This window comes from Cajanus cajan, chromosome 9 (assembly GCF_000230855.2).
Source record: "Cajanus cajan strain Asha chromosome 9, NIPB_CcT2T_4, whole genome shotgun sequence".
In the NCBI taxonomy this organism is placed as follows: domain Eukaryota; kingdom Viridiplantae; phylum Streptophyta; class Magnoliopsida; order Fabales; family Fabaceae; genus Cajanus; species Cajanus cajan.
In genome coordinates, this window is record NC_138525.1 from 26,760,760 (window position 1) to 26,774,694 (window position 13,935).

General features: G+C 31.3%; 1 protein-coding gene across 6 annotated transcripts; it reads left to right on the forward strand.

The window, feature by feature from the left end:
• The first annotated feature begins 6,699 nt into the window (after positions 1 to 6,699).
• Positions 6,700 to 10,140, forward strand: LOC109795412 (E3 ubiquitin-protein ligase, putative (DUF1644)). Of its 6 annotated transcripts, none has more exons than XM_029274228.2 (5): positions 6,700 to 6,880; positions 7,556 to 7,693; positions 7,799 to 8,786; positions 9,308 to 9,359; positions 9,674 to 10,140. In XM_029274228.2, the coding sequence occupies exons 3-4, from the start codon at positions 7,912 to 7,914 to the stop codon at positions 9,357 to 9,359; spliced, it is 927 nt and encodes a 308-aa protein (XP_029130061.1). In that variant the 5' UTR covers positions 6,700 to 6,880; positions 7,556 to 7,693; positions 7,799 to 7,911; the 3' UTR covers positions 9,674 to 10,140. The 6 variants fall into 6 exon arrangements, with proteins under 6 accessions (XP_029130061.1, XP_020210499.1, XP_020210501.1 ...); XM_020354910.3 differs by having other exon boundaries at positions 7,556 to 7,601; XM_020354912.3 differs by having other exon boundaries at positions 7,556 to 7,601; positions 9,681 to 10,140.
• The last annotated feature ends 3,795 nt before the right edge of the window (positions 10,141 to 13,935 follow it).

Sequence of the window (13,935 nt, forward strand, 5' to 3'; positions counted from 1 at the left end):
AATACTATACTAAGAGTTAAATAAACCTAAGCGTCGGTCGACATCTATACACAACATGATTACATGAGAGTAGCCACCAATAAAATCTAGTCACTCTAGTGTGACTAACTGCTAGCACCATAAGTCATTTCGCTAATCCTGTCTTACTCTTATGCCAAGTATGATAATTGCAGTTCCAACCATAAGAAAAACACAGGATAAGCTTATGAAAATAATTCAACATATAATCAAAGTTACGCACCTTTCAGCTACTACAATATAATCAATAGAAAAATCAACAACACCATTATATCAAAATACAACGACTCACAATATAACAACAAATTTCAGCACAACACTTAATCAACTTCAACATGTTCAACATTTCAAGACATATAATTACATCTAATGTGTTGTCACACATATCAACTACGGAGACCTCCTACATCTTAGGGTAAACAGTTTAAGCGACTTGATCATACCAAATCTCAACAACTAGTATAATACCAGAAAACAATGACATAGACTTAGATCATACAGAAAGTTTCGTCACTTAAACTAGAAGATATGACACTATGTCAAGGTAGAACAATTTGTGTATGAGCCTACTATGACATTAGCTTACAACACTAAGTCACCTATAGAATTAGTCCACCAGCTATTCTTCAAATACCACAACCCTACAATACTAGGTTAGAGACTAAATCTCTGACCTGGTACCTTGTAATGCCCAATTTTATATATATTAAATATAATATTATATATATATATATATATATATATATATATTATTTTATAGGTTGTTAACACAAGTATACCATTAATAATATTATACATAAAAATAAAGGAAGATTTTGTGAACTTATTTACAAATAGTTAGCTTATAATTACATTACATACTATTCTAAAAATATTTACAACATCATACTATTTTACACATTATTTATTTCTTTGACTTCTATTACAATAGTTACATTGGTGGTGGAAATAAATTTATAATTGGATTAATACGGTTGATGGGTGATCAAAAGAAAGTTACTATAATAGGTCCCTCAATAATAGTGGGGTTTTCTTGTTAAAAAAATGAAGATAATCATATGCCTTGAAGCGTGATAGGGTTATTTTATGGTATTTGTCTGAGAGGATATTTTATGAGTTATTTTTATAAGGTTATTACACAAACATACTCCACAATGATGAGATATTGTCCGCTTTGGGCCTTAGCCCTCACGGTTTTGCTTTTGGTCATCACCCAAAAGGCCTCTCAATCATTGAAGTATGTTTGTATTATATAAGTTGTTATTATTTGTCATATTTTATCGATGTGAGACTTGTTTGTATCCCAACAATCCTCCTCTCAAACAAGGGACCTAACCTTTCATGCAGCGGAATCTGTCTTTATATAGCACATTATATTTTATGAGTTATGAGGGGTTATAGGGTTATTGGTTGTCACCGAATCCAACCTGCGGCTCTGATACCACTGATAAGGTTATTTTATGGTATTTGTCTGAGAGGATATTTTATAAGTTATTTTTATAAGGTTATTACACAAACATACTCCACAATGATGAGATATTGTCCGCTTTGGGCCTTAGCCCTCACGGTTTTGCTTTTGGTCATCACCCAAAAGGCCTCTCAATCATTGAAGTATGTTTGTATTATATAAGTTGTTATTATTTGTCATATTTTATCGATGTGGGACTTGTTTGTATCCCAACAAAGCGTGACAGAGTTGGAAATAACATCAACATTCAAATTCCCTCCAGGGAAGACAACAATAATAACAACTGTAAAAGGACCTGAAATCACAGGTATATCCGTCTATTTGTAATATATTTAATTTTAAAAATAAAGAAAAATAAGGAGTGAGAACTCATATCCAATAAATACAAATAATTTAATAGAATGTACAAAATTATTTATAACCAATATTAAATATATATATATATATATATATTTATACATATAAATATATTTTAGATTTTCTTGTTATAATAAAATTTGAATTATTTTAGTAGTGACTAGTCAGGATAAATGAATATTAGTATAATATCAGTCAACAAAAAAGATATTTCACCTTAAGTCCTTACTCATTTAAATTTCCAAGGTCAAACCTCCAACTACAAATTAATTCAAACTTTATTCCTTATGGCCATAAAATAACATTTATCTTTATAATATATGAAGAAATAATAAAAAAATGAGCTTAGGATATTTTAACAAAGCTATATTATAGTTAGAATTAATATAAAATAATTAAGCTAAATAAGTTTAAATATTTGTAATTATTTAAAATTTAATATAGTATAGTTTACAAAAATGGAATATATTAAAGAATATTAATTTATTAATTGACTGTGATAAACATCATAAAATAATTAAATAAAATAAACTAGGAACACCTCATTAATTATTAAGAGTAAAAAGTATTTCAAATTAAGCAAGTAAATGTGGTTAGGGATATCTCACTAAATAAATATACATAAATATAACATAAATAAACAAACATAATAGTATTTAAAATTTTAAAAGGATAAAGATATTCTTCCCCTTACCTTAGTAGAAAAATGAAATGACTTGGAGGTACTCTAAAATTGTATATTTCTTTTCTCCTTTCCCTCTTTTCTTTTTTTCTCTTCCTTCTTAATATTCTTTCTCTCCGTAAGTTCTCTCTTTCTCTCTTTTCAAAATTTTTTAGTTCCATATTCCCCCACCACATGGCCTATTTATAACAAATTTGGTAATGATTACTTAGTTTGCATGTAATGATACATTTTTCCTTTTTGGTTGATTTCCAACCATTGTTTATTTGTAGATAGGGTTTTTTACTAATGGATATGCTTATCCATACATTTAATGTAGATAAGGTATCTTTTTTTTTTTAAAACTTTTTTTTTATAATATATATACATAAATTTAAAATAATTATTTATATTAAACACTTAAAAAATTTAAATATTTATTTTTCATAATAGTAATTAAAATATTATTCTGAAAAATATTATAAATAGGATTTTAAAATTTTATAATATCATTATTTTTTAATAATTTTCCATTTTAGTTTCCTAGAAATATTGTGATAAAAATTCTAATGCATTAAAATTATATAAAAATATTGTATTTAATCTCTATTTATTTTAGAATATGACAACTAAAAATTTAGATTATTATTTTAAGAATAATAATAATAATAAAATTGAGAATATTGTATTAGAAATTTAGGATATTACATACCTTACTTGATTGGTCGCTATATACATGTGCGCCTCGACCTTACCTACACATGATACCACATACAACCTAGAGGAGGCAACTAAAAACAACTCACTCATTCATAAACCAACTTAGTTACTAAAGGATTCAACACAATATATATCTGCACAATGAGATATTAAAGTTTGAAAACATCTTTAACTCTCCACTAGTTTTAATATATCGCAGTTAAAACATGTATCTAACCCATATATCTATAACTTATCAACATAACAACTTTATCAACATTCAACATACAACTTATCAACTTAAACAACTTAAACATCGTACATCTTTACAACATAAACAACCTAGAGGAGGCAACTAAAAACAACTCACTCATTCATAAACCAACTTAGTTACTAAAGGATTCAACACAATATATATCTGCACAATGAGATATTAAAGTTTGAAAACATCTTTAACTCTCCACTAGTTTTAATATATCGCAGTTAAAACATGTATCTAACCCATATATCTATAACTTATCAACATAACAACTTTATCAACATTCAACATACAACTTATCAACTTAAACAACTTAAACATCGTACATCTTTACAACATAAACAACTTTAAGAGAGCAAAATCAAAATAACTTAAGCAACTTAAAATAATTCACAACTTTACAACATATTCAACTTACTGCATATTAACACATATCATCTTACAACATCACTTATACAACTTATTCATCATCAAACAATTGTTAAAACAACTTAAATACACAACTTTTCATCACACGACTCGCGCCTAACATCACTAATTAGGCACCGGACACCATTGAGGCAAAAGGCTCCCTATCTTGCCCACACCTAGCGTCGCACCACTCATGCTCGGCGTGATTAAGACAAAGAGTGCCCCACACTCCCGCACTTGGCATGGTAACACCCACACATAATCCCAATTAGACAGAGAGCTCTCTACTTGACTCACAGTCGACGCCACACACTAGCGTCCAACATGAATCTAGGTAGAGAAGAATCTTTCTCCTTACACTCAATGCCATTCAACCCACACCTGATGTGATTCCAACTCGAGGCGAGTCTTTTTCCTCATGTCCAACACCATCAATCTTGCATTTGGCACGAGGAAGACAAAGACCCCTCTTTAGAGTCACGCCCGATGTCTTGAAGGTGCACCTGACACGATATTAAATTTTGCACTTGTGTAGAATCTGATTTTACCAAATCTACCTAAAAATCAACAAAATTTCCAAGATGAAATCCCATTCCGCACATATACGACCTATACAACTCAAAAACAACTCAAGAAAACATGCAACTAATAATCTGCAATAATCATCAACTACACTTCATGCACAATGTTTTTCCAACCTCAAGTTTCACTACTCTTCAATTTAAAACATAAATTCCACACAACTAATGATCAACATGTTCAATTCGTCATCATTATCACACAATCAACTAGAATTTTGAGCACAAACTTCCCTTACCTCTTAGAGAAAAACTTGCAAAAAGGAGAAGAAAAAGCGACTCTACACACCACTAGCTTGAAGTTTTGACCCCGAAGTTTAGATTCTTTGCCACCTTCACTAGAATCAACTAAGAAAATGGTAGAAAAGGAAAGGTTCAAGTGAGAAGGAAGAATAAAGAAGGAGGAAGGAGGAGAAAGTCTCTCTCTAACTTCTCTCTATAGCTTTTGGAAAACTTGAATTATGAATCTTTTTTTTTGTTGAAACATCTCCTTTTATATCTTCTTAAGTTGACTCCTATTATCGCTGGTCCAACCCTATAGAGATCAATCACTCTCAGGGTCTCCCGATCTCAAAGCTTTCCACAACAACTGTCAATCAAACAATAAAGATTATGAATTAACAACGTTGCAACATTGATTTTGTCTTTTTAAAATAATGATCATTTTCAATGTTATGACCTAATTTTGTTTCAATTTTTAATTGATTGAAGACATGAAATTTATAACATTAGATGTTTCTATATGAAATTATGAAATTTAATTGACCCTTAAATTCAAAAGGGGTTATAAACATAGTAAAAATTATGTGAAATATATATCTCACAAGCATTTTTAATTTTTGTTAGTCTTTTTTTTCCTTTTTTTCTTTTTTAATTTCAAGCAAGATAACTATTGTAATAATTGTTTTTATTGACATATTTATTTTAATATAATAAATAAGTATAAACAGTTAACTTAACTTATTATATTAATACAGTTACGAAAAGATTAAAATTTGATATTATGGCAATTGTAATTATTTTTAATATAAAGCACACATATAATTAATACACATCATTTAATAAATATTTTTATTCAAAAGGTGCCTATACATATATAATATATAACCACTTGGACAATAATTTATAAAAGTTTGACCAAGATAGCCTTGCCAAAACTCGTTTATAATAAGGAGTAGTTTGGGCTAAAAAGTTCTGCATTTTAATTTTAGCTTGAAATCTAGACCAAAAATCTTATAATTTATCAGTTTAGACTAAATTAATAAACTTGATCCATTTTACCAATTTTAAGTTGGGGTGAGCATGTGTCAGGTTGGATTGAACTTATTTTTGTCCAAACTTGAACCAATTTTTTAACTGGATTTTTTTTAAACCGATCTAACCAAAACTAAAAATATATATGAATAAAGTTGGATTGACCTAACTTTGATACACTATATTAATTTTAACATCATGTATAATTAAATTGTTGTAAACTAAAAAAAAGAACATAACTTAAATTAAGGTACATTTTATAATATATATTTCAAAATAAACAAATTCATTATAAATACAATATCATGCTATAAAAATATTAAGAACTAAATAAATTTTATTAATAATGTACAATAATTATATATATATATATATATATATATATTAAAATAATATTATATATTAAATTAGATTGAGTAATTTAAAATATTACTCAAATTCGTCTTAAAAATCTACCGAATCCAATTTTAAAGTTTAAATTTGTTCAAATAAACTTTATGCTTAGATTAGATCGAATTATTCTCACTCCTAATTCTAACTAAAATACTAATTAAAAATATAATATTTCTATTCTAAAATTGTTTAGAAATTAAATTCTAATAAAAATTTCAAAATAACTAGATAGTTTTAACCTAAAAGAAATAGTTTTTGAAATTAACTAAAGTGAAAAAAGAAAGTATATAGATCAATGGTATAAATAATTTTTACGTTATTATCTAATTACGAACAGTCGGAACAGACATATACGATGAATCATTGATATTAATAATAATTACTTAAAATTTCATAAGAACGATTATTTTTTATTAGTTAAGTGTGTAAATTTCTTTTACATAAATATTCAACTCATGTTAATGATTTACTTTTGGCTCCTATATCCGAATTATTCTTTGCCGGGTCAAAATTATCTCATTTTAAAGCAACGAACTCCAAATGTAATATTTTTAAAACCCTCAATTTTTTTTAATTTTATTTTCTAAATATAAATAGTAGAAATTGAGGAATTGCTCTTTGCGAAGGGAAAAGAAAGAAGAGAGAGAAGCTGCGCACCTTTCACACTAGAGCTGAAACTTGCATCGCCATTCCCACAAAGATCGCAAAAACAACACTTGAAACTCAAACACCAATTCCTCGTACGAGGCTTCTCTTTTTCGTTACCAATTCTCGTGTTTAAGGTTTGGTCACCATGCCCTTTCCCCCCTGCACCCGTTTTTCAATGCACTTGATCACTTTTCTCTCAAAGTTTGTCCCTTTTTTGTTTATTCTTTTATGGGTCTTTGTTTATTTCATGGGTCCGCTTCAATTTATGTCTACCCTAGGTTTGTGTTTTACCGGTTTTTTCATCCATTCGGAATACCCTTTATTTTGGATTGGTCAACTTGGTCATTTTTGTACAATAATGAATATTGGGTTGTCTTTTTTTTTTTTTCTTCCTCGGAATTTTTTTTTGGATGTTAGATGAAGGGTTTTTAACGTCTTATGAATGATTCTTGTGTTGTTAATTCGCTATACTCGATGGGTGGATTTGTGTTTTTTTCCCCTTATATTTTAATTAACTGTTTTGTTATTATAATTATGTGTTTTAGTTTCAATATGGGGTCATTTTGTTCTACTTTGATGGTTGGTTTTTTGATATTTTACGTGTCCTTTGGTTTCTGTCCTGAAATTTCAGATTTGGGTGAAATATTGATTATGGAATTTAATTGATGTGATCTCTTAGATGACACTGTTCTGTGGTTTTTGGGTTGTTTTTGATATCAGTGTATTGTTAAATGTTGATCAATTAGTATTAGGGCTTCAGTTGATTTTAATCGACTCTGAATTTTGATTTTGTATTAATTTCTTTGAAGGGCTTGAAGGAATATGCAACTATCTCTTCAGACTGAATTAGTTCAGGTTTTTGACACTTCAGCTTTTTTTGTTTGCTGTTGATAATTTGCATTCCTCAGTCTGTAAAAAGAAAATGTTGTCATGAGAATAACATTCTGGTTGGTTCCATGTTTGCTTGCACTTGCACACTTAAATGTTCCACGTTATTCATTATTACCTTTGCTACATATAACAGATTTATTTTTGTCTTTTACCATTTTCAGCTGTCTATTATCCAGGACACAGTTTTCTTGATACATTTCCAAGTTTTTATCTCCATGTTTTGATTTTGAAGAATAAGGAGCATGAATATGCTTTTGGTGTAAGTGGCTTGTATATGGCTTCGGGGATTGTGATTGTAAACAACATGGAGGATATTCAATTGGATATCAGTTGGGATGATGTCGTCTGTCCTATATGCTTGGATTTTCCTCACAATAGTGTACTCCTTCAGTGCTCATCTTATGATAAAGGATGTCGAGCTTTTGTATGTGATACAAATCATTTGCACTCAAATTGTTTAGATCGCTTTAAAAATGCATGTGGCATGCCATCCTCTCCGGTGTCTAATGAAGCTTCTTCTGTAAGTAGTGATCCCGAGGTGTCAAATGGTCAATGCAACCTGACTTGCCCCTTGTGTAGAGGCGAGGTTTCTGGGTGGATCATAGTTGATAAAGCTCGTGCACATCTTGATGAGAAGAAGCGTTGTTGTGATGAGGTGCATTGTACGTTCAAGGGAAGTTACTTGGACCTACAAAAACATGCTGAACTTGAACACCCCCATGCGCGGCCATCAAAGATTGATCCTGCCCGCCAGCTTGATTGGGAGAATTTTCAACAATCGTCAGAGATCATAGATGTTTTGAGCACCATTCATTCAGAAATCCCGCGAGGGGTTGTTTTAGGAGATTATGTGATTGAATACGGGGATGATGATGCTAGAGATGAGTTTGAGGACTTCCCTGGAGATGAAGGCAACTGGTGGACCTCTTGTATTCTGTACTTGGACCACTTCAGGAGATCCAGAAATAGAAGAAGAGCAAGAATCAGTAATGCTAGAAGGGGTAATCACCGTTTAAGTTACGATACTTCAAATTCTGATGAAGGTTCTGTAGCATCGGTGGAGTATGCAGATTATAGGATAGAAGAGATCGATGATGAGTTTGTTAGTAGTGCAAATGGCTCTTCAAGGAGCAGCAGTGGTTATCGCAGGTGCGTAGACTTTTCCTTTTTTATTCACTTTGCATCTTTCAATATAGTAATATTAATTTGCTTTAGATCTCATGTCTTAACTTCCTGGGTTGTTAACAATTTCAGTATAAGACTAACATGCAGAACTTTTTCACTCTTTCTTTTGGTATATTGAAAAATAGGTTTTAAGTGCTAAAGATGAATTTTTAAACATTCTAAACAATTTACTATTTTCTACCGTTCATTTTTCAATTTTTTGTGTCTTCAATGTTAATAATCTAACTTGTCATTTAAGTAAATGGTGTGTCATTTGCATTACTGCAAAAATATAATTATAGTTGTACATTCTGTACTAATTAGCTTTTTTAAGTTATTATTCAATAGTTCTTTTTTAGGCCACCACTTTCCAATGATTCAATGTGATTGACTATCATTCTTAGGAGCGACTTGGTGTATTTGATTAAGTGTTTCATTTGTGTTTGAACTTTGAATTACAATGATTTTCTTGAGTTTTATTTGGATTTTCAATATTCTTATTTCAGTAATGTCATGCACAGATCTCAGAGACGTCGTTCCCGCTTCTATGACAATTAGGTATGCGTTGGTGTTCAATAATGAGTTTATTTGGATAAACTTTTCTAGAAACACTTCTATGAGAGGAAAATAAGAAAGAAAATTGAAATAAATTTTTTCATAAGTTAAAACTAGCTTATACATGAGTTAAAATAAGATTTTGGAAAAATAGATAGAAGCATACTTCTACAAATTAATTTCAGTTTATGGAAGAAACTTATTTCATATTTCCTTCTTATTTTTCTCTCATAGAAGTGTTTATGAAAAAGTATACCAAAGTGACTAAATATCCTTTTGTTTCATTACCTTTAAACTACTTATGAATTTTCCCTTAGTTTGCAGGAGGTATATGAATTGAAGGGATGCAAAAGAAGGGACATGGGAAACCAGCCTGTGTTTCCATGCAAAGATTAAGTTTAGTCTGTCTATTGCTTTTACCATGAGATGTGGTCGTTGAGAGACTATAAATTTGGCAGATCGATTTGGTCACATACTCAATTTCTTATCTTTTATGCTTCTTAGCTTCAAAATCACATTTTCTATCTGAATCTAAGGAAGTGTGCTAGCCATTACAAGCCTGTTAAGTTCAGTTCCTGATAGGCAACCATAGTGATTTTAGCCAGCATTTTGCTGCTTAACTTTGGAATAATGATTTTTTTTTTCCTGTTATTTTCCCTGTACATATAGGATATAGATAATTGATTGTGATATGGTAGAATATCATAAGAATGACAGTTTCTATGTCACTGAAAAATTGTTCTATATTTTTCCCATTTACTAATTGCCCATGTGACTTCATATATGAACATTTACACATTCTTACATTTGTAACTATGCACAATTGTACTCGTGGTTTCGGTTTGGGGGTGAAGGCTAGGATGGGAGAGTTTTTAACCACTAAATCTATTAGATTTTAAATCAATTGTTGAAATGTTTTTTTTTTTGTAAATTTTACTTTCATATTTTTCTTTTCTAGCATTCTCTTATTTATCCCTTTTATCTTCTCCAATTTTATGCCAAAAATAAATCATAGTCATCCAATTTTATATTTATATAATCCAATTGATCTGATTTGTTTCCAGTTAGAGATATGGAAAGATTTCCCATCTAGCCTCCACTTTAGTTTGGATTAGCTTTGGTTTCACATGAACTTTATGTTGTCAAAATATTTAACAGAACTGTTTCTGAAATTTCGGTGCAAATATAAGAATAGTGTAAAAACAATAATTGTGTAAGAAACAAGAATTGTGCATTTGTGAACTTGAATATAAAGTAAAAAATTTCTGAAGACGGCTATAACTTGAATGTTTGGTTTACATATGAAATTAGTTCATTACACTATAGTACACATTCCAATGTAAAATCTAATTGAGATTAATTTCAAAGTGTATTTTATTTATATCTAATGATTTTAAATTTAACTTACTTAAAATAAATTTTAATCAACTTTGAAGCAAATAGGCCAAGGAAAAATCAATTTGGGTTGGCATGAATGATGAAGGACTCATGTCATTTAATCAAATGGTCAAGATTTGAATCTTGACTTTTGTGAATGCAAAAAATTTAAGTTGGGAGAGGATATTTACTTATTTGATGTTTGTTAAACTTTTGAAGGAGATTGTCTTTGTGTTCAACGCAAAAAATACCTTGGTAATAAATAAAAAAAATAGGCCAAGTAAGAGCCTCTCTAGTTTAGAACAAAGTTAATTTTATGGGCTGGACTATTTAAATGTAAAATCTATGATTGATATAATCTATTTTTGGTAGGTTGTGACACCCTTACTACCCCAACACATATTGTAACAATGTAAATAAGTTAAAGAATAAATCTTTTAACGTTGGTAAAAGGGTTCACATAAAAATCTTCACAAATGTTCTTCAATATCCAAAATGATTGAAAATAAATAAATTAGAAAATGAAACATAAGAGTTTACAAATTTTTTTAAAAAAATAATAAATACAGCTCCAAATCCATATAAAAATTTCATGTCCTAGAAATCCTCTGCCTCGATATCACAATATCAGAGCATACCCACAATTCAACCGTTGACATTCTAGATGTCACTCAGCCGAATCTTCCTCACTTAAAACATCCACAAGATGTACGGTGAGAAAAGAAAACATCTATATGAAAAACACACAAAGAAAAACACAACATAATCTCATCATAACTCCTTAATGAAATATTCACAAGCATTTATATATATATATATATATATATATATATATATATATATATATATATATATATCATAATTTATCAATCATTCATCATCTTCACATCTCAATTACATCAATCCATCACAATCCACCCAAATCTTACAATTAACACTATGTCAAGGCCACGCCACAATTGACATAAGTGATACGGGTTAATTGTCTCACTCATCCCATACCATGCCAGGGTCACACCATCCCTGTAGCATCACTTACCCAGGAGTCGTGCCATCCCTGGTCATTGATGTGAGGAACCACAATCACATCACAATCCACACAAATCTTGCAATTAACCCTATGCCAGGGCTGCCATACTTGACATAAGTGATACATGTTAATTGTCTCATTCATCCCACACCATGCCAGGGTCACGCCCTCCCTGTAGCATCACTTTCCCAGGGACCATGCCATCCCTGGTCATTGATGTGAGGAACCACAATCACAATCATATTCACATTCATCACATCTCATCTTATAGCTCAATAACATATCACATACACACAACGGATAAGTCCAACAAAATAAGGGTTTACACACCCCTCAAGCAATTCACATCTAGATCATCAATTCTTATCAAGTAATATAACAATAACATTCATAAATTAATATAATAATCAATGGAATTACCAATTTAATATAACCTTAACATAAATGGTAAAACCCCTAATTATTCCAAAACCTAACTCACAAGCACTTTTTTATAATTTTGTTCTCTCTCCCAAATCATCATTCTTACAAATTAAATATATATTCATAATCCTAAATTCATACAGAATCACATAAGACCAATAATTCTTCAAACAGAAATAATTATAAAATTACTCATAATCCTACAAGCTTCCTCTTCTACCCAATTCTCTCATGTAACTTTGCATACAAATAATCCCCTTTTCCCCCGTACCTGGATAAATAGTAGCTGAAACTAAGGATCTGGTTGATCTCCTCCGCTGGGTTCCCCTTAGTCTTTAGAGAATGTAGAAGGAAAATAAGAGAATGTCGAATAAAGAAGTCAGAACTGAAAGAAGTCAGAAATGAAAGGTGTGCCTTTTTGGAGTGCCATAGCTCTCTATTTATAGGCATCAGGTGTCGCCGGAACGGCCCGTTTCAAATCCGGAACGGCTCGTTCTGGACTCTGACGGCATGTGTAAAATTCACATCCAAAACGTCCTTTTCTCAAACCAGAACGGCCCGCTCTGGAGTTGCACCTAACCCACAATGACCATATTTGGAACGGCCCGTTACAATTTGGGAACGGCCAATTCTGGGTTACTAACCACCCCTATTGGGCCTTTGGGCCCTCAAACAATCTGTGAAAATCGGGCTGTTACAATTCTCCCCTCCTTTTAGAAATTTTGTACCCGAAATTCACCTGAAAACAGAAATAGGTAAGCTCCTCGCATCTTGTTTTATAATTCCCATGCAACCTCACTACCTTACTCATGTACAACTCTAACAATCTCACCAAGGAATATCTATTATCAACGAGGGTAAGGCAAGTAAACTTGGTGAGTCTAACCACTATAACAAAAAAAATCAAATTTCGTAATCATCTTAGGCAAGCCTACAACCAAGGTTTATATACACACCATCTCACTTCCAAAATGGGACGTCTAAAGGCTGCAAAAGTCCTAAAGACTTCTAGCATAATAAATACGAGTACACAAATTCCTCTACTCCTTTCTTCACATTAGGCCACTACGCTTCTGCTGCGCCACTCTGATACATCTTAGTAGCTCCTAAATGAATGTTAAGAGTACTCTTATGTCCTTCCTCTAAGATCATCTTCCTTAATTTGAGATTACTAGGCACCCAAAATTTGTTCTTGCACCTCAAAATAATGTCAATTCCTACTTAGAAAAAGTTATTTATACCCCTACTGATAGCAAATCTAGAAGAAGTGAAAGTGATTCTTCTCCTCAATTTGCTTAGGCCGGATCTTCTTCAAAGGAGACTTGATTCTTCACTTATGAACACCTTGCAAGCTACGAACTCAAGATGAACTCAACCTAAACTAGGAAGGAAGCATCCAAGCTCAAGCATCAATGGAGAGCACACTTCAAAGAGGAGGATTCTAAGGTGGAATCCTAAGGTTTTGAAGATGAACTCTAGGGGACTTTTGAGAGAGGAAACTCGGCCAAAGGCTCACAAATTTCTATAAGATCAAAAGTGAGTACAAAATATGAGAGGAGGGAAACATATAGCATCCGAATTGGAGGAGCACACTTGGCGCCACATGATTGGTCACATGTTGGCACCAAGGTTTGAATTCAAATTCAAATTTGAATTCAAACCTTGTGTCACATGCTCATGACCGGTCATGTAGTGCTAAATGATAGATTAGGTTGAATTTAGAGTGAATTCAGGGTTGCATTTCGGTGT